The sequence below is a fragment of the Festucalex cinctus genome, chromosome 5, assembly GCF_051991245.1.
Source record: "Festucalex cinctus isolate MCC-2025b chromosome 5, RoL_Fcin_1.0, whole genome shotgun sequence".
NCBI lineage: Eukaryota > Metazoa > Chordata > Actinopteri > Syngnathiformes > Syngnathidae > Festucalex > Festucalex cinctus.
Window position 1 is genome coordinate 26,146,899 of NC_135415.1, and position 27,583 is coordinate 26,174,481.

A 27,583-nucleotide genomic window follows, 5' to 3' on the forward strand; every position below is an offset into this window, starting at 1 on the left:
CCTGGGGTTGTGTGCGTGTGTGGTCATGCCTGGCCAGAACCCTGCTGTGGACCACCCTCTATAGTTGGGAAGCGTCAGTGCCTACTATGGTGGTCGTTCCTTCTGGTGGAACTATAGTGGAGGCATTATTAATTGATTTTAAATGAAGAAATACCATATTTACTTGTAAATTCATGCTTAAATTAAATTAAAATTGACTGATGATCCGCGAAGAGTCTATCCCACACTCATTGCTGGGATATACTTAAGCACAACCTGTGACTCAGAACAGGAAAACAGTAGAAAATGTATCAAATACTTGTATTCAAATGTAGACACGCTGGCGTTGGTTATATTGGCTATGGAGCGCCCTCTAGTGTTATTTTATCTAACATGCATGGGCCATCTATTTAGTACATTTCTTCCCGCTATTCCATTTATTTGTAATGAATGCAAACATACGATTGTTTGCAATAGAAAACAACACAAACAACAATTTAAGTAAGTCAACACAATTACTGTAATGCAACTTTTTCTTTTTAAATTTAACTGGACTGTGTTTCAGTTGGTAAAGGGACAGGAAAATGTTGGAATCAGTGCTGGTTCACTACATCAATAGTCCCCAACCTTTTTTTGTCAAACATAATCATGTTATTATATTTTCCATTATGAGAACTGTATTAAGTTCAAGGTGCAATGAAATAACATGGAAGATCCTTAAAAAGCTCATGGTCACAGTAGTCGAGAGTCAGGACATTATAAAGACTGCTGCAAATGATCAATTGACCCATTCACTGAATACACCTGTGCATTCCAGCAAGCTTTTTTTTTTTTTTTTACTTTCTAAGGCACAAAAAAACCTGTAACTGTATTATTGCAAAACGGAATACATTATATTCATAGGTAGTTTTAAACGGCGATTTAATTTATTAAGGACCATATATGGGAAAAGGACTGAACTAATCACTCACCATCACAGGTTAATCCTAATTTTTGGAATTATCACTAACCACACCCAAGACTGATTACCTTCAGTCAGACCTGTTGTATGAAGAAATCACTTAAATAGAACATGTCTGAAAAAAAAATAATAATTTGGCCACAAAATTTTAAAAAGATGCGACAGAATGTCACAGCCCAAGAAATTCAAGAACAGATGAAAAAGAAATTCATTGACAACTATCAGTCTGGAAAACTGTACAAAACCGTTCCTAAACCTTTAGGACTCCAGAAAACCACGGTGAGAGCCATTATCTATAAATGGAGAAGCATTGGTAAACTTTCCCACTCGTGGCCGCCCTACAGATCATTAGCACATATGACCCCACGAGCACAGCAGAGCAGCCAGAAAGAAACATCGAAAGAACTGCAGGCCTCTCTTGCTTCAGTTAAGGTCAGCACTGATAACTGAACAAAAATGAAGAAACCAGGCAAAAATTGGATCCATGGCAGCATTCCAAGGCAGAAATCGATCAATCATTGGGTCCCATTTTGTCACATGGGCTAGCGCGAGCTGTGTGGGTGGGCAGCCAAGACAGTATGAGAGTTGAACCCTTTTTGGACAAAATAGACCTTCTTGCACATCCAGCAGAAAAGCCTCCACATCCTGATCCTTCTGGAATGCAGTAAATTGTTGAGGTGAGATTATGCAGTTTTATGGTTATTATTAGTATAGCGAGCATTAAAGTCAAGTCATCTTTATTTATATAGCACTTTCAAACAGCCTTATAACCAATGCTGTTAATTTAGAGAAGCTGTGGCGTAGACTTCACATTGACGGGTGGTCTAAAATGTTTGGTAAGATAGGAAAATAATTTACATATTGATTATAGATTTGCATGTAGACTCATTAGAATATATGTAATAAATAGTATTGCAACCCAGTACAAAAGTGAAAGAAAGTTGACACAGCTGACCTGAAGTGGTTGGCATCTTAAAGTGAATTATTTGTGACATACTTCCCAAACTGATGACTGGTTTTAGAGACTTTTGGCATCTCATGGCTTGAGATAATGTTGCCTTATACAACATCCAATCCCTCATCTGGAAGCACAGGAGGCTCCTTATTCTTGCTGCGCTCCCAAGTGGGGTGCCAAGGCGAGCATGTAGTGGGTTGGCACTGGCGGGCCTCCATCTCAAGCAGCAAGCTCCCGCTCATTTCTTCTGCATCCTGCGCAGAGGTGACGGCCTTCTAGATTCCCACTCTGCCCCGTTTGTGCTCTCCACATCTGTTTTTCCCTTCTCAGAATGACACGACATGGAAACAATCAGTAAAAAGATGACAGTATTTTGGGCTGAAGTCTGATCACAGTTGGACAACATGAGTAATTATATGCATGCATGAAAACTCATGTGCCTTGCACGGATCAGGATGTCAACAGCTAGTGTAAGTGTAGTCTTAATAAATTACATGTTGTCAAGTTGTTTTAACCCTTTTTTTTCTCTTTTTAGCTTATTTTTAAGCTTTTATTTAAAAATGGTATTTTAATTGGAACATCACGTCTCTGTCCTTTTGAATTCACAAGCTTACCTGACTTTGCACGTAAGAATGTGCCAGCTCAACATCTTTTTTTTTATGCTCATAACTAGTGATGTAATGATAACGGCAATATCATGATATCGTGATATTAAAACTGCCACGATATATCGTCGTCATGTCACAATATGGGAATAGGTTATACAGAGAATAGATGGATGTTATATTACATTACATAATACTTTTTATACAGAACATTCTGCATTATGTACGACAGCATAATAAACAGTAGTGACTCAATGGAAGCGTCTTTCATTACACTCCAGTCCAGTAGGTGGCGGTAATGCACCACAATGTTAGTTGCTTACCAACTCAAACAAGAAGAAGACGTACGTGTGAATGTGATTGTAATTTCAAAGACTATTACCAGAACAGTATCATCGCTTGATAGTGTGGATTTTTTTTCTCTAGTATGTTTTCGATGTTTACTTTGAAAAACATTCACGATTTAACATGTCTGTTGGTCGTGCTTTGTATTCTACGGCTGTCGATGGCGGAAGACTGGGATTTTTTGGATGAGTTTTTAAAGCGAGAATATTCTCTCATGACGCCTTATAGAGGTAAGCTTACTTTGAAGTACTAAGCAAACTGACCTGGAATGTTGTGTATAGTTTAAATCAGGAATAATCTTTTTTTTTCTGTAACAATTACTTTAGAGAAACATTGTTTCTTGGGGTCGCATGTGATGGAAAGAAATCTGAATCAGAGTGCGTCTCACAGCGTTTCAGAGAACTGAGACACCCCACACACTCACACCCATCAAAGGGAACATACAATTCAAGGGCACGAAGGTGGCAGTGCGGGTATTGGGGCACACGCCCTATATGTCGCAAGAGCAACCGGAAACAGCGTTGGTGTGTGACTTACGGAGGTCGGAAGCCTCCTCCGTGGCATGGACATGTCAAGTTATGTCAACTTTATTGTGTGAAGGCTGGAGGCCTTTTTTGTCCAGTTTCAACTTCCACATTTTCCACCCAATTCACTTCGTTCCAATTTCAAATGATTCCAAATATTCGCGCCAATATCGCTTCCATTTTTCTTATTCCCACGATTCACGTGTTACCCGCAATTCCCGATTTCGTACCCGATTTTTTCCCATGTATTCTTAAAGGGAGATTCAAAATTTCACATTTACTTCCACATTTTTCATCCGATTTACTTCATTCCAAGTTCAATATATTCCAGTAATAATATAATCGTTACATCGTTACAATGTAACATAAATCCAATGGCAATAACGTTCAAGCTAACTGCTATAACGTTCAAGCTAACCGCTAACTAATGCTTGCTAACTTACTAGCTCATAGCATGAAGCCATAGTAGCCACTTGTTGAGATACTGTAATTGTGTGTAAAGTTGTTTTTCATCAAAAAGATGAGAGAAATTTTTATGTGAAAGTTTTCGATACGAAATGCTCGACATAATCTGCTGACAAAAAAAATATACAGGAGCAAAATGATTGTCCTGACTAAAACTAGAGTAAAATGTTGACAGTTTTTGTTGACTAAAACTCGATGAATAAAATTGTTTCCTTGGACTAAATTAAAGACTAAAATGCTAGATTTATAGTCGACCAAAAAAATAAATAAATAAATAAATAAAATAGACTAAATAAAAAAACAGGATGAGGTTGACTAATTATGATAAAAACTAACAAGCCTGATTGAAACCAGAATAAAACTGAGAGTACATTTAAAAATGCCGCATAAAATTAACACTACGTTCCACACCTATTCCTGTGTGTTGGTGTTATTAGGTTTGAAAGCTGATGCTAACATTTTTGGGTCTTACAGAAAGCGGCAGGCTAGATACAGCCAAATAACTTGTAGGCAAAATTGTTCGAACTGGAACTGATTATCTGCAATCTGCCATTGTTCGAAATGGGTAACGGGCTTGCCAACATGTGTAAATTATTTATTGCCTTTAGTTGGATGTTTAGAGTACTGACCGAGCCAATGACTGCTGTGAGAAAAGTATTTTTATTATGCTAATAAAACCAAATTACCAGCAGCAGTCAATCATAATCCCAAATGTGAAGTCAACAGGGCTTGGCCTTGTCAATCGGGGTGTACATTTCTCCATAACAGACAATTCAATACATATCTCGATGCACAGGGTGCAATCCGATTCAAGGACAGTTCATTGTAAAATGGAACTCGCTACTTTGCGATTCAGTTATTGCAGATTTACTCTATCCCAAATTTTCATTCCTCTCTCTACTTTGCGGATTTACTGCAGATTGACTGATTGTGTATCTAAAAGCTATTCAAAGCCAACAATATTCAAGGGATTCAATCCAAAGAAACAACTTAATTGTTAGAACGTTTTTGACTGGGCCATCGGCGGGTTCAAACTACATTGATACTGATTCTTGAGATGCACACACGTCTTTTAATTAAAAATCGATTTTCCGATTCAAACCCGTTTTTATTACACCCTCACAGTTTAATGACATTGTAAAACCTTGAGCACCATTTGAATGGAATGTAAAAAGTTGATCCTGTCATTCACCCTCTGTATACGTTTTTAGTCTTGTGCTAATAAGAGAATATCAAGATTTGTGGTGTTTAAAAATCATTATTGTTACTATTCCATCTTTTCCTTTTCCATTGTGGAGTACAAATAAATACAACTCAAACTTAATATGGCATTCATGGTCGCAAAGAGTGCCTCCATGATGATCGCCTTTAAACAACTGTAACTGACTTTGATTAGGGCCATCTTGCTAGCATGCTAGCAAATAAGCTATTGGCTGTTGAAGGACTGACAGCTGCTTTGCAGGTTTCTCGAGCCCTTCATCATGGGAACTGAAGGGGACTGCTTTAGTGGCGACTGACTATGTGAGGCTCACCCCGGACCTGCCGAACAGACAGGGAGCTATCTGGAGTGGAACCGTAAGTCCGCTGCACCAACCTTTTAAATCCCGAGCATGCGCACAGATCTAAACTCTCATATCTATGAACCATCTTGGTCCCCTTATTTGGTTTCTTTCTAGCCTCTGCAATTACATGACTGGGAGCTCAAGGTGCACTTTAAAATCCACGGGAAGGCAAAGACAGGAATGAGTGGAGACGGTCTCGCCATCTGGTTAACCAAAGAGCGCATGCAAGATGGTAGGTATCACATATTGTGCAAATGGTAAATGGACTAATGAAGCTCATCTTGAGGTTTCTACACAAACACTTTATATGCTACATGGAAATGTAATGCAGTACAATTTTCATTTAACATTTTCTGAAGTTGGCCCGTACGGTCGCGCTCCCGTCAAACCATCTTTTCATAACCACCGTAAAACACGCAATTGCGCTATGTCGCCTGTAGATGGCACTATTTCGCCTGTAGCTAGCAGTGTTTGCCATTGCAGACGCGCCACTCACTTTGGGTGAAACCTGTTGACTTTGAAGGACTGCCGTTTCCACAAAACCGAAATGGTATTGACTTTCTCACCTGTTACGCACTCTACACATCGCCAACTATCAAATAAGACCTATTTTGAAAAATCCGATTGGCAAACATTGGAATAAAATCGGTTTTAACTTCCCAACATAGGCGTTTTGACTGCAGAGGCTAATGGATGATATTGGTGATTTTGGTAACCCGTCACTGCCACAAAAACAAAATGGCGTTGACTTTCTCACCTGTTTCATACTCTACACATCGACACCTATCAAGAAAGACCTACTATACTTTGAAAAATCCGATTGGAAAAAATTGGGGGAAAAAATCGGTTTAAAGTTGCTAACATAGGTGTTTTGACTGAGAGGCTAATGGATGAAATTGGTGATTTTGGTGACCTGTCACTGCCACAAAAACAATAGCTGGCAATGTGTAGAGTGTGAAACAGGTGGGAAAGTCAACGCCATTTTGTTTTTGTGGCAATGACAAGCCACCAAAATCACCTATTTCATCCATTAGCCTCTCAGTCAAAGCGTTTTGACTGAGGTTAACCAGATGGCAAGACACATGAACATGTTATTTTAGCGTGATGTGAAGGCTATCAACCTACCATGTTATGTTTCAAGTGGCTACAGATTTAAGGAAATAAATCCCTCTTTTTTTTGACATCCTGAAAACCTACCTCGCCTCCCCACTTCCTGCATGTGGCCCACATGCAACCTTAACCTTGCCAGCCAGTTGAATTCTCGCGGTATTTGATACTGCTCTCAATCCTCATTAGCACAGGGCGTCTCTTCTCCGCTGGTTTGTCAACTCATAACTCAACCACACAGTTGGATTCAGGTGTTCCGTTTTGTCCACAAAATTAAACAAGCACACAATGCTTTCTGTGTTCTTTTCAAGTTGAGTTTTTCAACTACATTTAATACATCCAAGTACAGGTAAAGAAAACCTCTCAATATACTGCTTTTTTTTTTTGTATCATAGACACGTCTGACTTTGGCAAACTGCACAAAAAAAATTGTTTAAAAACTCAGCGAGTTTAAGTCTCAAATAAGTGAAGCTCCCAAAAGTAAGATGAAAGCGTTCTTCAGATTTTTAAGTTTCCTTTAGGTTTATGCAATTTGCAGCAGATTGAACGATGGGCATTGAATGAAACGTCCAGATCCCCCCTTATCTTTTTTTGTTTTTTTCCTTTTTGCAATTGTTTACAAAATCGTTAATTGGAAAATGAGTCATTTTCATACCCCCGGAATATTCAGAAAACAAGTCAGTATTTTTATTTCTTTTTTAAACCAATGATGTGCAAATTAACCTGGTTATTTGCTTCCAGGGCCTGTTTTTGGCAGCAGAAACAAGTTCACTGGCCTTGGAGTATTTGTGGACACTTATCCCAATTCAGTCAAGAATGATGTGAGTGTTTGCAATTCCTTCTTTTTTGTAGGTGTCACCGAACCTTTAATTTGCTACTAGATGGCCTTATAACAAATATTCATGTTTGTTCTGAAATCCTCTATGCAAATGAACATTACCATTACCTATAATATTTTCAAGCCCACATATAGGATATAAATTTTTAATTGTCATTAAAATGTGTTTTATAGTCACCAATATTTTCACAAGGTGTATTTTCACCTCAAAACATCCTTCATAAAAAGGCGTTAAACTGAAGAATTGATTTTCTGGTGTGTTTGTTGAATACAATCTGGCCGCATCCGACCATGGCACAGAGACTTCATAATAATCTCCCATATATTCTGATTTTAATGCTTTTTGAGCAGACAAGGCACTTTAGCAGTCAAGCAGCAGCAAAATCCATTCTTCCATGACATAAACGCACATTTTGTCAATAATTTCCCCCACCATCAGTGATTGATCAATTACATGCATGTTTTAAATTTGATGTATGTGCTTTTGTTTAATCCTTCAATTGTATTTTTCATGTCAAAACACGATTTCATGTTAATGTAACCCATCTGTCACCCCCGTGCAGAGGGTTTTCCCCTATGTGTCAGTGATGCTGGGGAATGGCGCCCTGTCTTATGAACACGATAGTGATGGACAACCAACTGAGCTCGCAGGCTGCTCGTCCAGGGATCGCAATTCAAGAGATGGTGTATTTCTGCGAATTAGATACATCAAAAACAGATTGATGGTAGGGAGCTCCACTCTGAGAACAGTTTTGTACAGTATTTTCTATTCTTTAATTCTCATATTCAAGCTTTTCTCATGGAAAACCTGGATGAAGTGGACATGGATGGTGCCTGATATAAATGTGAAGTGGTCAAATTGCAGCAAGGGAAACCAATTGTTGTAGTCAAACTGAATTTTACCAAGGTAAAATTCTCCAAAAGTTCCTGCGGTGGAAAAACACCTATTGTAGTTCATTCAAGTATTTATCGGTAATCCAGTGAAAATGGAGTTGAATGTGAATATTTGCAAATGCTCCCATAATTTTAAATTAGGGATTACTCCCTACTCTTAGTGAAAAAGTTTAGTCTGGATGGAGCCCATGTCACTTTATCCTAATACACATGATTCCCCCCCCCCCTTTATAGGTCATGTTGGATGTTGATGGGAAAGATATTTGGAAAAACTGTGTCAACATCACAGGTATACATTTGCCTACTGGCTATTACCTTGGAGCTTCGTCTGCTACCGGAGACCTTTCAGGTACAAACGATAAAAAAATGTTTTACTAGAAGGTCAGTGTTCACTATTGACATAGACATACTGGTACAGATAACCATGACATCATCTCCATGAAGTTGTATGAGCTGATAATCAAGAAGGTACCAGAGCACATCCCGAAGGTTGACGACAAGGAGGAATTCCAAGGTACACTGAAAAAAAACATCTACTTAAAAAAAAAATCACGCAAGTATTTGCACTCAATCCAATTAAAGGTTAAATTTCAATCATCTATCTTCCTCCTCGGATTCCAAATGTTTGGTCGCCATTGATTGAATGTGTAGCATCCAAGAAAGAGTGGACTGTGCACTGTGTACAGTATGTGTTTGATGTCGCGTGTCTACTAAAACGTCATAAAAGCCTCAGACTTCGGAAAGATCGGAAACATTCGGAATTTGCCAGTAAAACCTGATTTTTAGTGAAACTGTGGTTCACAACTTGCTTGAAATGATGTATATGTATTACAAAACAAATTAACTATGGTAATGTGAATTGTATTAAATGTTTGCAATTTGACCTTTAAGTAAATTCTACTACTCAATATCAAGCATTTCACACGCAACAGAATTAAGTAACATTTACATGCTAATATTGATTACATGTGGGAAATATTAAGTAACTCTTACTAAACGTAATTAGAAAGTTTCTTACTGTAATGTGGTAATGTTTAGTTATTTGCATGGCGGAGGGAGTGTCGCTAATTTGTTTAAAAAAAAAAAAAATCTGTGTGTGCTGTTGACAAAAACACTAAATGGCAAAATACAGGCTAGGGGTATGGGGATTTAGGAAAAAATCACCACCACACATTAACAGAAGCCCAAAGGTGTCGATTGAGAAGGAGTTCATGGGTGTAAATCCTGTATTTATATTGTGCATTTTCCTGATGTTGGAGCCTATCTCAGCTGGCTCTGGGCAATAGGCGGGAGACACCCTGGACTGGTTGCCAGCCAATCGCAGTGTTTAACAGCCAGTAAAACAAATTTTCATTACATTACTTGCATTCAGAAATACGACTAAAACATATAGCATTGTCAGCGCCACAGTAGGTCACTTGCACTGTGATAAAGAAAACTGTCATTTTCTCTGCAGTGGAAATCCAAGTGAAGCAGATAAGTGAAGTCCGCCCCTTGACCTATCTCTTCACCTTCCTGTTCCTGTGTGCGTTGGTAGTCGGCGGGTCAAAAGTTTACAGGCACTGGGAGGAAAACAAACGCAAGCGCTCCTATTGACAAAAAAAAAAAAAAAAAAATGAGTCCAGCCAGACCGGTTTGAAGATAGGGGTGGGAATCTCTGACATGAGGCCGATTCGATATGTATCTCGATACACAGGTTGCGATTCGATTGAAAAACGATTATCTTTCAGAACAGAACGGTTCGATGCGGTTCGATTAAGTTTGGGAACGATACGATTTTCGATTCGATACGATTCATTTCAATATTCAAAACTTATAGTGACATTTGTTGCTTGTAAACATTAATCTTAAAACACCACAAATTTTTACAGTATCTACAAATGTGTTTAAAAAAACAACAACAACAAAAATGTCTTCTATATTTTTATATATTGAATCAATTATTTAAATGGACCGCAACAAAGGGCTGGGCGATATGACTGAAAAATGTATCAGGTTAAATATTTATTAGTCGTTATTGAGAGTTATAATTGTTTTTTATTTTTTAGTTTTTTTTTTATTCAAAATAAGGATCAGGAAAAAAAGGCTGATAATTCAATTTGAAATCTAAATATTTAACCTTTAAAAAGACACCAACACAATTAAACAGAATATGTGCACATTGTGAAGTATTTCAGAAACATAAATTTAAGACATGAAATAAACCTACCGTCCAGCCAAAAGAAATATGAAGTCACCTTATGGAACAATAAATCTATCAAACACATTTTAACCACTTAATATATCCAAAAATATTTCCAAAAGTGCCCTAACCTTTTTATCAACAATTTTTGTTTTTAACAATATTTGTTTTTCTTTTGCCATCATATTCATTTTTGGTTAATGTATGACATCTTTTTGTTTTTTTGTTTTTTTTAATCTGAGACAAGATGATGACCACGGAATCACTACTGTTTATGTTTTGTTTTTTTGGGCTGTCGTTCATTTTGCGTTTGATGACGTAATCACGGACACGTCTCAGTTCTCCTATCTGCTGCTCATGCTAGTTGTATACATTGACAGGGAGCCACAAACTGAGAAATGAGATACTTGCAGTGTGCTTTTAGCTTAGCTGGTGTGTTGGCTGTGGGACATACCTGTGTCGTTTGAATCCATGCATTGGATCGTCACGGGAGTTATTCTTTTTGGCTCGCGCGCAGTACCAACGCCGGCCCGGGACATGCAAGTGCACCGAGAGGACTCGATAGCAATGGGTTAGCTTCTGCTAACTGTTGCATGTTGTCACTCGTTGTGCGCGCGCGCGCCGTGTCGCGAGCACGGCGTTGACGGTAGGCTCCTCCCCAAGGTGCGTAACGTCTTTGCATTATGTTTACAACATCCGGGGAATGAAGCGTCTCTGAACGCTACTTTGCTCGCGCTCTGTAAACAGGGAAGTAGCTTGAATAGTGATGCTACTGAAATGTAAACAAAACAAGTAGAGCACGGCGCAGAACTCTTGCTATTGTTATGAAAACCATAAAGCCTCACTCGCAACCGATTCACAGCCACGCGATATCCGGTCCACAGCTTTACAAGCGATGTATCTAAGGATTCCCGGCGGATTTTGTATCGGTTGACAAGTCTGCTACCGATACGGCCGTTTTGCTCCCCTTGACGACCGATGGTTCGGTCGAATCGGTTTTTTGTCCCACCCCTATTTGAAGAGCAGATATTTTGTGAGCCCGCATTGCGTAACAATCGGTAGTGTGGCACCAGGTCACGGGGTAGCGCTTCTTTATTTTTGTGTGGAAGTAGTTTCTTTTTCCTTAACTCTTTGACCGCCAAAGACGTTTAATAGCGATTAGTAAAATCACAATGTATGCCACCATAAACATTAAATCACGTCAATTGCATTTTTTTTTTTTTTTTATTAATTCGCAATACAACGTCTGCAGCGCTGCCTGGTCAATGGGTTGTGGAATCAAAAACACGCAATAACTATGGTCAGCAGATGGCAGCATTGCATCTCTTTTCAATGGGCTGCCGGTCTATGAAATTACAATGAAACATGACGGAATCTGATGAAATAGAAAATTTTCCAGGATGACGTAAATGATCAAAACCATTGTCATATTAAAGTTGTTGTTTGTTTGTTTTTAACATGTGGCAGTAAGTTATTGGCAGGAACGTGTTTTTTTTTTTTTTTTTTTTTTTGTATGCCGTGAACAGCTATTGTAACGCTTGTAACGCTAATGTTTTTGTCCCCCACACACCAGAATATCAATGACAAGAAAATTCAAGTAGATTCATTGTGGGCCCCATAAAACAATGAGGATCAATGCGTTGTCAAACAAATCTTATTTGAGAATGTGAACGCAAAAACAAAATGTCATTTTAATAGGATCAGACAGATGACTGGAGGATGAGGTCAACTGTCGCATGTTTCCAATTTTCCACTCAGCATCGCCACCTACTGATATTTATTTTTGTAGTAACACAAATGGGCGGCAAGCAGCTGGAGTTCCTTGAAATGTATACTTGCAGTTGTGTACGAAACAGCACCCGGCTGCTTCATAATTTTGGATGAGAGGCAAGCTTGAAGGCAAAAACAAAACAAAAACATTCAGGGATTCTTTTTCATTTTTTTAATGCAAAAAGATTCTTGAGGGAGTTTGTGTGTGTTTCGAATGACTGTTATTTATTTTATTTTCAAATTATTTTTTTGCAGTTTATTCTGAAACTTATGACAAGAAAATATTCAAGAAACTGTTACTGCATTAGTTCCCTGTGTTGATGAGTACCTTTTTGTTTTTTGTTTTTTTGTTTTTTCTTATTACTGAACCACATCTTGTATTCTGAATGCACATTGTACTTTGAGCTCTGTTGTGGCTCCACGCTTCCGTAGTTTTGGGAGGCTCTGTGTTATTTACCGGAATGTCAAACTATCAGGAAGTTAAAGACTTAGCTATGTGTCTGTTGCCCTCTGCTGGACAATAATGAAAAGCAACATGCCACTGAATTTTGTATGTGCAATTGATATTACATGAAAATGTGTTCCACCAGAGAGAGGTTTACAACTCAAATGTTTTTTTTTTTTAATAAATATTTTTAATGACGCTTTCAATGTAGGTTCCTTTTTTTCCCTGCAATATTATAATTTAGTTTACTTACAGGTGCCAGTCAGAAATTTGAATATTGATCAGTGCAGCCTATGTGCAATATTTATTTATTACTTTATTCCAAACTGCAACACAATGTCACTGTTTAGTTAGTAGTAGTTAGACAGGTGCCGGTCAGAAAATTTGAATATCAAAGTACAAATCATAAGTACAAATGATGTGGTTTAGACTTAGACTTGACTTTATTGATCCCTTTGGGATGGCTCCCTCTGGGTAATTTACATTTCCAGCAGCAATAAGAACGGATAATAAAATAAAAAATAATTCAATCAATAAATAAGGTTATTACACCAGAGATTGAAATAATAATAACAATAATAATAATAATAATAATAATAAATAAAAATTAAATCAATAAATAAGGTTATTACACCAGAGATTGAATTAATAATAATAATAATAATAATAATAATAATAATAATAATAATAATAATAATAATAATAATAATATGTAAAAATTCAATCAATCAATAAATAAGGTTATTACACCGGAGATTGAATTAAATAAATTAAAATAAGTACAGTACAGTTTTTGAATCGGTAAGACTGCCGAACGAACAATTCTGAGCTCTAACAAAAAAATAAAATAAAATAAAAATTCTGAGCTCTAACCAAAAAGGAAAAAAAAAAAAAACTTGTTGATTATTCACGTATTAACACAGATTAATCATTTGATTTTGACTGCAGACGATCCTTTAGCTTGACAGCAGATAATTACATTAATGATAGCACAGGTTGCGTTTGAGCAATAAACATAACTACATGCATCTTCAAGCAGCATTTAATAAATGTTTGCGTATAACGATCCAAATATTTTTGTTCATGTCAAACTACTGGGGTCTTTTTTGGATGGATAAAAATTGGAAATAAGTAAATTAGGTTGGCTCACAAATATTTACCTGTACATTCCAGAGGACTCCGACATTATGAGGTAGATTGAAAGTGAAGACAAAATATGTAATAGAGCCTGAATAGGTCACAAGCGCTCATCGTGTTTATGGCTCAGTGTGTGCATGTCACCATATCAAACACTATTGTGGTGTAAACACAGACACCAAAAAGAACAGTCTCACTTTTTCTATCAAAACACATCCCTGTTGCTCTGAGTAAGACTGCACAGAATTAAGAGATGGATCGCTCCTGTGTAAACTACTTGAAAAACCTGATGGTATTTCTCAACTTCCTATGCTGGGTAAGTGCTAAAAAAAACTTCAACCGAATTGAATTCAAACAAATAATGGGACCTCCACAGCGAACTTAACGGTGTTGTTTCCTGTCTGTGCTGGAGCTGTGTGGGGCGTTTGTGGTCGCCTTTGGCATATTTCAGGGCATACACTCCAAGTTTGCGTCTCTCGTCACAACTTTCTGGCCCATCTACCCCGCCAACACCCTAGTGGTCACTGGTACTATCGTTACCTGCGTGTGTTATCTGGGTGTGCTTGGAGCCATGAAGGAGAACCGCTACCTGCTCATCAGTGTGAGTATAAATCCTGATGAGGTTGACTCATCAGCATACAGAAAACTCAATATATTTATGTACCTAAAAAGTTTTTCACAGGCATATGTTGCACATACAAATATGAAAGAAAAGACAAGAAACATATTTATTTTTTTGTTTTGTTTTTCCCATGTCACTTTAGGGCTCTGTAGAAAAGCTCTTAACCGTACTGTAGAAAATAAATTGAAGAAGAAACAGCACAAAGTAACAATGAAGATACATTTTGTCCAAGCTCATGTGCAGGGGTTCGATTGCCTCTTTTTACAGGTTCAGAGATGGCAAATCCAGGTCCAGAAAGTAATAAGCCTGCCACAGTTTGGCTTTAGCCCCTTGTGCTAGCTAGCTAGCTAGCTCCCTAGCAGGCAAATAAGCACCCGGGGAGCTAGCTTGCTAGCACCTGAGGCTAAAGCCAAACTGTGGCAGGCTTTTTAACTTTCTGGACCTGGATTTGCCACCTCTGTTGACGTGAATATAAACGTGTTAATGTGTCTAAATTTGATCTGAAAAGATGACTATATGGAGCTTATCAAAAAGAAAAAAAAATCACCAGTTAAACAGAAGCTATACATGCAAATGTGATTTGTGAATGTGCAGTTGTAGTTTTGGACGTAAAAAATCAGTTTCAATTTAGTTACTCATTATCTTCTATGAATATAATTTTCTCCATTTGCAGTTTTTCATCCTGCTGTTCATCCTGATGCTGGTCGAGCTGGCCATGGCTTGTGTGTTCCTGGTTTACAGCAGAGTGGTAGTAAACTGTTTGTATTGCACCTCTTTAAACAAGCGTAAAAAAAAAAGGCTTGACTGGACATCATTTTTCTTATTTTTCTGCTGGCAAAAAGTCCATAATGCCGTCAAGTAGCAATTAGGCCATCTTTGTCTATTTACTCTCCAAGTGGCATTGTGATGTTCCAGATAACAGAGTTTGTGTCTACTGTACAGATAGACACATATTTTGAGAAAGACCTGACACAAAGTTTGGAGATCTACAGGGAGTCTGGGCCAGGAGAGAACCAGACCATTAAAGAAGATTTTGATGCCGTCCACCACCTGGTAAATGACGCTGTTAATCTCCTTACTTAAATAGAATTTTATTATAAGGCATCCTGATGGCCCCATGTTGTGTACACTTAATGTTGAAATATACAGCAGTGATATCAAGTTCCCCCTGCACAAATGAATGTTGTTGCTCAGCTTTAAATGTGGACTTTTTCCCCCTCACTTCTGTTCAGTTTAAATGTTGTGGAGTACACGGTGAGGCCGACTGGATGGGTGAAGTTCCCATCTCATGTTGTGACCAGGATCCTTGCACCTCCCCCATCCACACCAACTGGCAAGAGGTTACCCACTCTCAAAAGACTCTAAAATATCATTTATATTCTTCAAGACAGATGTAGGCTGGTCTGTTTTGGTATGGTGATGAAAATCCTCACAACTTTATGTCAAAATATCGGCTCCTCAATTTAGCCCAAAAATTGGATATAATTTTAAATACATTTTTCCCAGATTTTGACATTATAATTCATTACAATTGGTGAATAGGGAACAGCAAAATGGCAGGGGCTCACTGTATTAAAAATAGACTCGCATATCCCGCATAGGAGTGTCGGGGCCAGCTCCTCGATTGTGCCTACACAACAATTTCATAGACAGAGATTTTTTTTTTCTTTTTTTCCTGCACCTAACAGTATGAAATTATAATCTCTTCGCTTTTCATTCAAAATACAAATGTGAAACTGAGATAGACATCACATGTGACATCATTTAAATAACTGTGAACTGACCTGCGATTGGTTGGTGAACCAGTCGATATTGCCCAAAGTCCACTGGGATCTGCTCCAGCTCACCCCTGACACTAGTGAGGACAAAGTGGTACAAAAAAATGGATGGATGGATCAATTTGATCAGACACTCTTCGACAAGAAAGTCATCTGGCAGTTACACGCTCCAATACTTGTGCCCACATTATAAATGGGCAAAAGGGTTGCCTCCTAATATGTGTATCAGATCCAGATGCAAATACATGGAAATAGAAATAAGTCTAAAATAAGTCGACAAATATATTCATATATGTATATATATGCACTATGTGTTTATTTATATTATATAAATACAATTAGATATACCCTTGAGGTTAAGGATGTGATGTTTTTTCTTATTCCAGGGTTGTCTTGTGAAACTGAAGAACTGGTTTGCAGAAAATTATCGGAGCACAGGAGCAGGCGTTGTCACGCTCTTTATCATACAGGTGAAGTAACTTTCGCAACTCGGAATTACAATTTATGATAGAGTTCAACTGTATGTACGCAACAAAAATATGAATGCAACCCTTTTGTTTTTGCTCCCATGTTTATGAGATGAACTCAAAGATCTTCTTCCACAAACACAATATCACAATTTTTCTCAAATATTGTTCACAAACCAGTCTAAATCTGTGATAGTCAGTACGGATTTGGTTGTACCGTGATATAAACCTTTTTTTTTTTTTTTTCATTATAAATATGTCAACATTTGTGTTTTTATCTCAATTTGTTTGTAGAAGCTAATTGTGTGTTGTATGTCTCATTTTCTTACAGTTCTTCTGTCTGTGCTTTAACATCCCTCTGTTTTGCCACTTTGGTCGAAATGGGCTGGGCTACTTGTGAAAAGGACACATTGTCAAACTCACCTCCTTATGTCTTATCATCAGCTTACTAAATGCCTGAGGAGGTAGCTGTAGTTGTTCAAGCTTTGTAGCACTTTAGTTCTTGCATATCAACGCCTTTTTACGCCTGTCATTCCCCCCCCCCAGATTTTTCAGGAAACACAAAAAAATTTAACCATTTGCATCATGAGGAGATGATTTAGGCAAAAATAATATTTAAAAAAAGAAAAAAGAAAAAAGACTTAGGCAATTATTTTACGATGTGATGATACAATTCCCATTAGTAATACACATTTGTAAGTAAGTATTTGTTTATTTTCATTTAATTGTATGTTGTTATTGATAGGGATGTAACGATAAGTGCAATATCGTGATATCGTGATATTACAACTGCCACAATATTGTCGTCGTCATGTTCACAATATTTAAATGCAGCACAGCTGTTAAAAAAGTCTGGTTGATTTACATTTATGCAGTTCTAGCACCCTCTCGTGGCCAGTTTTTTTTTTTTAGTGTGATTTAATTTCATTAGGGATGTTTTGGCCCTTCAATGTTTTCAAATCTACACTAATTGTCAGATCAAGGGGAATGTAATATGCCTGTGAAGCAAGTCAATATGTGGAGGAAATTCATGTGTGCGTGCATACATAATAATAATAATAATAATAATAATAACATAATAATAATAATACAACATAATTATAATAACATAACATTGATGTTATGTACAAAAGCACAATACTGTGCTTTTTTTTTTTTTTACAATATTGTGACCTTTTTTAAATATCGCCAACCTCCCTACATATCATGATAGTATCGTATCGTGACTTTTGGATATCGTTACATCCCTAGTTATTGAATGTTGTAAGTATTGATGAACTTTTCCCAATAAAGAAACCAACGTGCGATGTCCCATAATTCAACAGACTTGGTTGTGTATGTTGTTCTGTAACAACTTTTATCTCAGTGTTTTATATTCACAAACTTTGTCTTTTAAAAAAAAACTGTTTTCATGGCCCTTATACTATTCTATATTTTAATCTCTTGATCTAAATTAAAATGCAAATAAATGGCTGTTTTGCTGAAACCCTGCATTGTCACATATAGAAGAGCAAAAGGCAAAGAAGGACAAAAAAAAATGCAAGAGGCACAGCACGGTTTAATGGTGTCGGAATAATAACTCATGTTACAATAACTTGCAAATTCATGAAAAAAAAAGAAAAAAAGAACATGTCCTGGAGAAGTTAGTTAGTTAATTTAATCCCAGTACCTTGTTTGCTTTTTGTTCTCTTTAAATTGAAATGATGTTTGTTGAGATCACCCTCTTCCTTGCCTCTCCACTTTCCAGGCATTTGGCTCCACCAAATACCCAAACATGACATTAACAGATTGATGGAATCCTCAGTCTCACTTTTAAAATATATGACATACCTCCTCAATTATTTTTGCAATTAGTTCCAATTTCCTTGTTTTAATTGCAGTGGGTCCTCAGTTTAGGGTAGAGTTGTAATCCAACAGTACCTAACTGATATAACCCAGAACACGCCATAGTTTACCCATTGCTAAATTTTGCTAATGTAGCAATGAAGTCATAATTACAGTAAATATTTAGACCATATAGTCAAATAAAAAAACAGCAGCATAAAAGCGACAATTCCTCACCTTTACTCCTGGTATTGGCGCACACACTGGAATAGGCACAAATAAATTAAATTCTTTGTACTGCCCGGATGTGGCAGACTGAAGCCCCAGCACATCAAACATGGGCACTGATTTACACTAATATTATTTTAACATGCGCTGAAGTGAATGATAATAAATGAACCGTGACTATTGCCGAAATGGGACTTGGAGCCATCAAACTGAATTACTTGGCCCGTCTTTCAATTTATGTGCCGAGAAGTGGTTAAAATGCCCGTGGCTGTGTGGAAAGTCCGCTAATGAGGGGTGACATTACTTGAAACCATCACCGTGCTGGCATCTTTTAAGACACCTGCGGCTGTTCTCAGCATTTATCAACTGGCCAAGTCAGGAAATGATCTTAACATCATCGCTTTAGGGTGGAATGCCAGTGCCCTGCGATTGGCTGGCAGACAGTTGAGAGTGTACCCCGCCTACTGCCCGCAGCCAGCTGGGATAGGCTCCAGCACCCCCGCGACCCTTGTGAGGAGCAAACGGTTAAGAAAATGGATGGATGGATGGATGGATGGATAAGTAGGACCCTGATTCACATGAAAAAGCCCCCCCCAACCCTAGTTTGACAAAACTATCACTTGTCCAACACTTGCCCTGAGCAATCGCCTTTCAAGCTGAGCTATGATTGCAGTCTCCTGATAATAGGGTGTTATGTTCTTTCTAACTGGGTCAGGCTAGAATGATGAAAAGGTGATGGAAATTACAAAACAGGAACCAGGTTGGTGTCATTTATGGATTTTTCTTCTTCATTCTCGAGCATGTGCTCAAAATGACCAGCATGCATCTCTTTGCATTTCATGAGGCGCCACACTCAACACAAGTTGTTCAAGGCATGGACCGGAAGAATGGCTCTTAACTCCTCCCTGATGATTTCCTTGAATTCAGTGATGGTCCTGGGTCTCCCTGTACTCCGTCCAGGAAGACGGAGCAAGCTTTCGCGCCTCCAGACTGTTTAAAAGAGAACTTCAGAGGCCATGTGATCAATCTCAAGACTGATTTTGAGTTGCCATCTCACAGCCCAGACATTAGCCCCTGAGATTTCTTCCTTTGGGTCTATCTGTAGGAAAATAGTTGGGACTGAATTATAATGCATGCTGTAGTTTGTGATATTGTGGACCTTAACTTCCTGAACTTGACATTTTTGACTTGTAACTGAAATTTCAAAAGGTTCAGTCCGGGAAGCTGAGGTGGGTCACTCGGTTGACATCAACAAATTCCAACTGAGTCACCAATACTCTGAAGAATGGAGGCGTATTATTTTTAAATCTACAATAAATTGTTGCCTTCATGAATGTAAGTAAATACAGACTAATGTGGGAACCATATTGTAATGATGTACAGTTCAAAGACAACATCGTAAAAACTCCTTCACCTAATATTAACTCCAACTTGTCCTTGGATGACTTACACATTCAGTCGGTGTCACTGACTTGCTTTCTTTCTATTTCAAAGTAATTTTTGATTGTCATTTTATCTTGGCACGTCTTAGCTGTCCTCTAAGTGCCTCGAGCCCTTCGTGCCATCCATTTGCGATGTATAATAAAAAGGGGTCAAACAGGTAAATGGGTCATTGCGCAGCTGAAGGCGTGATTCCCTCTGGCTTCGCCACATGGTCACATATTGTCATCTGCCAAGACATCAGACATGTGGTGACAAGGCACGTTTTTCTGCAGGGACTCAATCAAAGTGCCAAGTGACTTGTTCATTCTGCGGCGTAGAGAGGCCCTGAATTCTCCGTTCTATAATCTAGATTATTTTAGCGAGGCATAAAATAGGAAGTGAAAAGTGGACCATAATATATACTTTTTTTTTTTTAATCCATGGGGTATTTTACCTATACCCTGATATGGTAGTAAGACACCTGGGAACCGTTTTGATTTGTGGAAAGAAAATTGTCACATTTAAATTAACAAGTAGTAGTGACGGCTTGAAATATTGTCACATGCTGGTCTCTCTGCCTGCTCTGTCATAATTTGACATATTTATGAAAATATATACACAAAGTATGTTAAGGTATATCACAAGCCACACCGCGGAAGCCTAAAAGTTGCGTATTAGGTATCCCGTTATTTAAATTTCAAAATAAAAACACAAGCAGCGTTTCCAGTGCAACAGTAAGACCATTAAAGCGGCTTTGACAAGTAAGTACCGCTTCTTTATCCTCTTGTATGAAGAAAGTTTTGAACTAGATCAGCTGCTATGACACATTTGGCATTTGATCTGTGTCTATTTTTTGTACTGTGAGTTTGGGGTGTGACGTCTTAAGAAACAACTACTTGCGTGCGTCACCGATCCTCAGATATCTAAAAACAGCTCCGCAGACATCACACCTAGGCTAATAATGATGTGAAAAATCTGTGTCTTGGAGCAATGTTGACCTACTGGGAATACATTAACATATATGATATCAGAGATTATCCTACTTTCCCCATTATATTAACATTTTGTATTTTAGCAGTTACTGACAAGACGTAGAGAGGGAGGACTCGATCAGGCGCAGGAGAACAGTTGGCTGTAACGGCTGCAGTTTATTAACAGGAAAATCAAAACACTGAACATAAATGCTGAACATAAAGAGCTCCAAACTGGAGATGAGAAAGAAAAAAAAAAAGAGCACTCTAAACAGGGATAACTAAAGGCGCTCTGCTGGGGAGGAAAAAAAGGGGTAAACAAGGCGCAAGGCAAGACGAGGACGGTAGCTCAAGAGCTGTGGGACCGATTCCATGCACTGGTTGTGACACCGGCAACGGATGGTGGTGGATGATAGTTTTCATTGGCTGCGTGATTGGAGACAGGTCGAAGCAATCATGGGCGAGGACGGGTAATGACTGGAGTAGGAGGAAGGGCAAGTGACCTGAGGTGAGACGGTGGTTAGTGATTTTAAAATAAACAGGAACTTAACAAAATAAAAGCAAACGCCGGCCCTATGGCAACAACAATCCCATCCAAGGTCTTTTAGCATTCCTTTAAATAACTCATGTACTTTCATTGTATGATCTTCTAGTGCTCTTAACTCATTTATATTTCTGTACTTTGATTTTAAATGTCTTAAAGTCTTCTTTTTTTTTTATTATGTTTCCTTAAAATGTTTATTTTGCCTTTAAACACTGTCTTTAAATGTTGTTTTTTAACTTCATGAAGCACATTGATTTACATTATGTATAAAATGTGCTGTTTTACACACAAAGGCATTTCAAAAGCAAAACAACATATGTGTGTATACTTTGTATAAGAGAGGCGTGAGTACGTGTCCTCTAGCTAAATGTCCTGCAAAGCTTAAAGATCAGGGCTGGTCTATTCTGATATTAAATAATGTTTTTACCTATAATTAGCTCTCAGGTGTGCAGTGGCCTGAATATAGGGATATTCGTTACCACTTTATTTCAGACTGATACCAGTACGAGTTCCAACTTTTGAGTAGTCACTGATACCAAGTACTGATACCAATGGTACTTTTTATACACAAAAGTTTCACCAAAAAAAAAAGTAAAAAAAAAAAAAATGACAGAATTTTTCAATGTATATCCCAATATAGTGTTTTTCCATAGAAATGTATGAATAGCAAATTTCTATTCTTCAATGTTCTAGTTCCTGATGGTAAAACGGCTACAAGAGGGCTGCTGATACTGGTACCGGCTGCTGTGACGAGTACCGATACTTTGAAACAAGGCCGGATATCGGCCAAGTACCTGGTGTTGATACTCACACATCCCTAGAAATTAGAACATGCTCAATCATACATAGTTAACACGGTTAATTAATTTCCTTTTCCTGACATCTTAAACTAAAAAAAAAAAAAAAGTATTACCAATTACATTTAATGTATTTTATTTTGTCAATAAATTCACAACCTTGTGTCATTTGTCATCCATAAGTCTGCCATGAATCATCAATATTTCCCCTGCTACTCTCCTCTGGCAAGCTGCTACACTCCATTGAGTTATTTAGGTCAAGATCATCCAGTGTGTCTCTCCTGGGACAATCAGGGAGAGGCTCAGCGCACACTGACTGGAGACGTGCCTAATTTACTTGGCAAATACCAAAAGAGATGGTTGAAAGTCACAGTGGTGGTAATGTTGAAAATATGAACCACATCGTCACACAAGTTTGACATCTCCATTAGTTTGTCCTGAATCCGATTCCCGTATTTTTCAGACTAGAAATCGCTCCGGAGTATAAATTGCATTTTAGGTAGGGATGTAACGATATCCAACCATCACGATACGATATTATCACGATATGAAGGTCACGATGCCATAATTATCACGATATGGGGTGTATGCCACGGAAGAGTTGGGACTGTTTTTTTGCACATCAGTTTGTTTCCGGTTCGGTTCGATCCTGGTGGGTTCCACCTTCACTAGCTCCCCCAAACGTCCTTGTCGTTCAACTCATGGCACCATCCTGTTCTCTGACCCAGTCTCTCACTGCTATTGGTCACAATCTGTGTTTGTGAAGACAATGGAACCCAATTCATCACCAGGAATTGTTGTGGAGGGAGGGCACTTGTATCTAACTGGCCACTCATAATCACATGCCAACTTCTGACTTATGGAGATTGGATTGGATCGTGTCTCCTTGGCGTAGGTCACTATTATTATTATCATACAAAGTAAAAAAAACAAAAAACAAAAAACGGGCACCTTTATTCTGCAGACGTGTTATGCGGGCCAGGATCCACCAGCTTGTTGTGGAGTCCCCTTTTCCTTCTTCTCTTTTCTTTTCTTTCTTTTAAAAGATAAATTGCACAACTAAGAGAAGATAAAAATGGCTGATACATACTTGAGATGATTTGTGTGACTGAATGGGCTCCACTTAAAACTTGAGAAGGAAAAGTCCGAGGCATGACATAATGAAATGCCTCAACCAAATTAAACCCCATATATATATATATATATATATATATATATATATATATATATATATATATATATATATATATATATATATATATATTAGGGGTGTTTAAAAAAATCGATTCGGCGATATATCGCGATACTACATCGCGCGATTCTCGAATCGATTCAATAATCGGCAGAATCGATTTTTTTTTAATTTTTTTTTTTAAATTTTTTTTTTTTTTTTTTTTTTTTTTTTTTTTTTTTTTTTTTTTAGGATTCACACCTTGAGCATGGAAGAATGTTATATGAACGGCACATTAAGCCTTAATATTTTTATTTTAATGCTGTTCAAATGTGAAACAGATTGCAAACTGTTTGTGTACAGTGGCTCACGGTTATAAGCCTCAAGTTTTAGATAAATATATTCATACAAATCTTACAGTGTACATGTACAAATTTACTGATAGTATTTTCTAAATTTGAATGGAAAAAAATCGCAACAATCGACTTATAAATTCGTATCGGGATTAATCGGTATCGAATCGTGACCATTCGTATCGGGATTAATCGGTATCGAATCGAATCGTGACCTGTGAATCGTGATACGAATCGAATCGTCAGGTACTAGGCAATTCACACCCCTAATATATATATATATATATATATATATATATATATATATATATATATATATATGGGGTATATAGATATTTTTTTCATTGCTCTAATGTCCAAAACACAATATTGTATTTTTGTTTTTTTGCAAGAGCTCTCTCTCTCTCTCTTTTTTTTTTTTTTTTTTTTTTTTTTTTTTTTACAATATTATGACTACTTTTCCATCGTCCTGATTTTGGTGATTTAATTGTCCACTGACTAATTCGGAATGGATTGTGTGTGAAATAGCAAGTGCTATCGTGAACATAGGATTCTCGTAAATGCAGCCTCTCAAAATGGACGACCGCATAGGATTGTGGTAGATGTTACTATTTGTAGCGTAAAGGTTGAATGCATTTTTAAATTTCTGATTTTTGAAGTTGATCGACTTTTGGTGCGTTTTGCACTCTCATCGACTCTCGTGCTTTTCACATGCCTCAGGCAGTGTCAAGCATGTGTGTAGCTGTAGCTGCATGCTAACCAGCTAAATCCACCACCATCTCCTGGCTTTTAAGGCACTTACGTCTTATAATGGCTCAGCATTTACTGTGAGAAGAAACACAATACTGTATTTGAGTGTGAGTGTACATGCTCGGTAATAACAAATTGTAAGATATGAGTGCCACATTGAAACAGAAGAAAACAGACGGCTGCTTAAATATTCATAAAGTCGATTTGTTATTATGTTTGCTGACTGGCCGCACACAGTGGAGATAGAGAGGAGAGTGAAAATAAAGTGGCGGAAAGGGAGAGAGAGAGAGAGAGAGAGAGAGAGAGAGAGAGAGAGAGAGAGAGAGAGAGAGAGAGAGAGAGAGAGAGAGAGAGAGAGAGAGGTAAGAACGTAGCACTACTTCTGGAAGGCTACTGCCGGTTGTGTGCCATTTATAATTGACACGTCCAAAAACCAGCCATGTACTTACTCTAGGGATTCGATCCAGTCCACACAATATGGAATGAAGCAGAAGCTGTCATTATAGACAGCTGCTGTCGAATGTGTGCCACCCACAGCTCCACCCACCACACATCCGCCATCTTGATTTGTTGAGCGAGGGCAAGTCCGTGAGTGAGCGTCACGAAGCAGAACTCGTCTTATTCTGTGACTATAACACAGTAAAAACAGAACCAAATTCCACAAAGTAAGTGCAACAGTTACCGATAAATCAACAACATACTTTTACACATTTTATACCTTTATTTACATATTGGACACAGGGAGTATGTACATATTGTATAGTCTACTTTCCACCACCCAAAACGTTCACTGGCATCAGATCTACCCAAACATATGTACTTTTTATTTTTATTTTTATTTTTTTTGATAGCCTCTTTGGACAATAAAAGCAACATTGTGCAATGAGTACAACCAACAATAATATATATATATACTTTTACAAAAAAATAGCAATCAGGGCAACTCATTGCCTAAAAATAAAAAAAGGACGCTGATTTTTGCAAGTCAATGTACGTTTTTTTTCATGCAAATATTTCCTGAATTATGACGGTACACCCGTTTTAAGTGTAGGTTAGTCATAGATTTAATAAATGAACTACTGTCCAGCGCACTAGTTTTTAGAATGCTTTCAAAGTAGGAGCATTATTTATTTATTTATATATTCATTTAGTGGTGCGAGCCATAATTTGAATGACTATCTAATGGCATTTCAATTCATTTCAAATGGGAATATTGATCTGAGTTACAAGCTCGGTTGAGGAACTAATTCGAATTCGTAAATCAAGGTAGATTGTGTTTACATCCTCTTGAGTTTCCGCCTACGCCGAACTGGCGCACGTGCGCACGAGATGGGCGGCTTGCTCTTCCATATATGGTCGTCGCTTCCTTTCCGGACTGGCGGCTGGATGAGTGCAGAGCTGAACATCACGTCCGTCGCACGCGGCTCCGCTCCCAGTTCGCGGCACAGCAGCTGCTACTTCTCATGTCATTAGGTCAAATATGAAAACTTGAACTAGTCTCTTTTCGTTTTTCATTTCTTTCTTTTTTTTTATCTGGTTAGTTTCTTTCGTCGATCATTTGTGGAATGGTCCGCGCTTTCTCCCCGGGTCGTGTGCACTTCAGCATGGGAACTGCGGCGTCCAAAAGGAAGAATCTGAAGAGTGATGCGATATCATCCGTGGCCGCAAAAGTTCGGTGAGTAGCTACAATCGTGGGTCCTTCGGCTGGGAAAGAAAAAAAAAAAAAAAACCCGCTGTAGGCTACAATATGTCAACTGCAGCAGAACATTGTGAGTGAGTGTAAGATAATGCTTGGGATAACATACCGTGCTGGTGACTCGAGAAATAGTGGACGTGGTTTTTATTTATTTTATTTTTTTATTTTTTATTTTTTTTGCCTTTATTTGACCACAGTACAAAATCCCTCCTCAAGTGTATTTGAATTAACTGGACGGCTCGACCTTATTTAATCAATTAAACATTGAAGGCGATTTAAAAAAAAATAAAATAAAATCAAACAATCAGACAAACAAACAAAAAAACATCTATACCAACTTGAAAGAGCATAAACAAAATAACCCTTTAGTGTTAGCTGACAAGTATGAAATAATATTTACATTTTAAACTAGATTTATGACAACAGATGCAGTCACATTTGTTGATGAGATCCATAAGTAATCCTTGTACTCGAGTTGTATTTTTAAATAAATTATTAGATTGTGCAGTACAGCGAAGAAGCCACCAGACAACAAAAAACAAACAAAAAAAACAAAACAAGTCACCCAAATAATACAGTGACAAGACCGAAAATACTTCAAACACAACTTATTGTAGGTTGTTTCTATGCAGTGTAAATTGTAACATGCAAGAATTGTGATTTGTTTTTGTTAACTGACAAATGCAATGACCTCCAGTTGGTCTCAGTGGACTTGCACTAATTGTAATAACATTTCACTTTGAATTGATGCGGACTGCAACAAAAGGTCATGGTGTCAGATCAGGGTGCTGCAGGTCTAAAAGCTTATCTCGAATGCTGTTTGATTTGTGAACTCACAACCGGGTTCAAGAAGCATTCGATATGTCATCCGTGATGATTGGAGTCATTTGAATTCAGTTCATTTTCAGTCCTTCAGCAAACAAATGTATGCAAAAGAAATAATAACATTTACTTATTGCCTCTCTCTCTCTCTCTTTTTTTTATTTTTTATTTTTTTTTTTAATGATTTTTCGATACTTAGCGATTAAAAGCATGTGTCACACAGAACCACAGAAATGTGGACTTCCATTAAGGATAATGCAGTATTTCTTGCTCCATCTGTTACAAATGATTACAATGTGTACTGGCAACTAAACAATATTGAGAAGAGCTGCCCTAATTTAGGGTTCAAGATATTCCAATATCAGACAA

The 27,583-nt window shown here is 37.7% G+C and overlaps 4 protein-coding genes across 8 annotated transcripts in view; 3 read left to right on the plus strand and 1 right to left on the minus strand.

Moving 5' to 3' along the window:
* Nucleotides 1-543: 543 nt before the first annotated feature.
* Nucleotides 544-26,510, minus strand: LOC144018515 (uncharacterized). Of its 3 annotated transcripts, XM_077520721.1 has the most exons (5): nucleotides 25,978-26,510; nucleotides 25,146-25,325; nucleotides 16,176-16,246; nucleotides 1,896-2,217; nucleotides 544-1,594 (listed from the first exon to the last, which is right to left on the minus strand). In XM_077520721.1, the coding sequence occupies exons 1-4, from the start codon at nucleotides 26,100-26,102 to the stop codon at nucleotides 2,171-2,173; spliced, it is 423 nt and encodes a 140-aa protein (XP_077376847.1). In that variant the 5' UTR covers nucleotides 26,103-26,510; the 3' UTR covers nucleotides 544-1,594; nucleotides 1,896-2,170. The 3 variants fall into 3 exon arrangements, 1 of the variants encoding a protein (XP_077376847.1); XR_013283450.1 differs by lacking the exons at nucleotides 544-1,594; nucleotides 1,896-2,217; nucleotides 16,176-16,246; nucleotides 25,978-26,510 and adding exons at nucleotides 21,239-21,584; nucleotides 23,374-23,458 and having other exon boundaries at nucleotides 25,146-25,292; XR_013283451.1 differs by lacking the exons at nucleotides 544-1,594; nucleotides 1,896-2,217; nucleotides 16,176-16,246; nucleotides 25,978-26,510 and adding exons at nucleotides 23,126-23,174; nucleotides 23,374-23,458 and having other exon boundaries at nucleotides 25,146-25,292.
* Nucleotides 2,862-12,733, plus strand: lman2lb (lectin, mannose-binding 2-like b). Of its 2 annotated transcripts, XM_077520719.1 has the most exons (9): nucleotides 2,862-3,075; nucleotides 5,297-5,409; nucleotides 5,511-5,628; nucleotides 7,245-7,324; nucleotides 7,905-8,066; nucleotides 8,470-8,584; nucleotides 8,654-8,749; nucleotides 9,692-9,869; nucleotides 11,432-12,733. In XM_077520719.1, exons 1-8 carry the CDS (start codon nucleotides 2,928-2,930, stop codon nucleotides 9,829-9,831), a joined length of 972 nt encoding a protein of 323 aa, XP_077376845.1. In that variant the 5' UTR covers nucleotides 2,862-2,927; the 3' UTR covers nucleotides 9,832-9,869; nucleotides 11,432-12,733. The 2 variants fall into 2 exon arrangements, with proteins under 2 accessions (XP_077376845.1, XP_077376844.1); XM_077520718.1 differs by having other exon boundaries at nucleotides 9,692-12,733.
* On the plus strand, nucleotides 13,414-17,782 carry LOC144018514 (leukocyte surface antigen CD53-like). Its single transcript, XM_077520720.1, has 7 exons — nucleotides 13,414-14,085; nucleotides 14,182-14,370; nucleotides 15,065-15,139; nucleotides 15,334-15,444; nucleotides 15,624-15,731; nucleotides 16,556-16,639; nucleotides 16,968-17,782. The coding sequence occupies exons 1-7, from the start codon at nucleotides 14,023-14,025 to the stop codon at nucleotides 17,034-17,036; spliced, it is 699 nt and encodes a 232-aa protein (XP_077376846.1). The 5' UTR covers nucleotides 13,414-14,022; the 3' UTR covers nucleotides 17,037-17,782.
* nsmfb (NMDA receptor synaptonuclear signaling and neuronal migration factor b) overlaps nucleotides 26,067-27,583 on the plus strand; it is a 30,445-nt gene continuing 28,928 nt past the window's right edge. For both annotated transcript variants that reach the window (XM_077520714.1, XM_077520715.1), the window contains exon 1: nucleotides 26,067-26,371. In XM_077520714.1, the coding sequence (XP_077376840.1) occupies nucleotides 26,262-26,371 (110 nt within the window). In that variant the 5' untranslated portion in view covers nucleotides 26,067-26,261. The remainder of the gene's footprint in view (nucleotides 26,372-27,583) is intronic.

Bases quoted from the DNA above. Each gene is read 5' to 3' on its own strand.
- LOC144018514 (XM_077520720.1), top strand. From the start codon at position 14,023: ATGGATCGCTCCTGTGTAAACTACTTGAAAAACCTGATGGTATTTCTC. The intron at 15,732-16,555 runs GTTACCCACTCT...TTCTTATTCCAG, and splicing joins TCCACACCAACTGGCAAGAG to GGTTGTCTTGTGAAACTGAA. The intron at 16,640-16,967 runs GTGAAGTAACTT...ATTTTCTTACAG, and splicing joins TCACGCTCTTTATCATACAG to TTCTTCTGTCTGTGCTTTAA.
- LOC144018515 (XM_077520721.1), bottom strand. From the start codon at position 26,102: ATGTTCAGCTCTGCACTCATCCAGCCGCCAGTCCGGAAAGGAAGCGAC. The intron at 16,247-25,145 runs GTAAGTACATGG...TGTCCTCACTAG, and splicing joins GACTGGATCGAATCCCTAGA to TGTCAGGGGTGAGCTGGAGC. The intron at 2,218-16,175 runs GTCAGTTCACAG...CATTCTGAGAAG, and splicing joins GGTTCACCAACCAATCGCAG to GGAAAAACAGATGTGGAGAG.
- lman2lb (XM_077520718.1), top strand. From the start codon at position 2,928: ATGTTTTCGATGTTTACTTTGAAAAACATTCACGATTTAACATGTCTG. The intron at 3,076-5,296 runs GTAAGCTTACTT...GCTGCTTTGCAG, and splicing joins TCTCATGACGCCTTATAGAG to GTTTCTCGAGCCCTTCATCA. The intron at 8,585-8,653 runs GTACAAACGATA...ATACTGGTACAG, and splicing joins TGCTACCGGAGACCTTTCAG to ATAACCATGACATCATCTCC.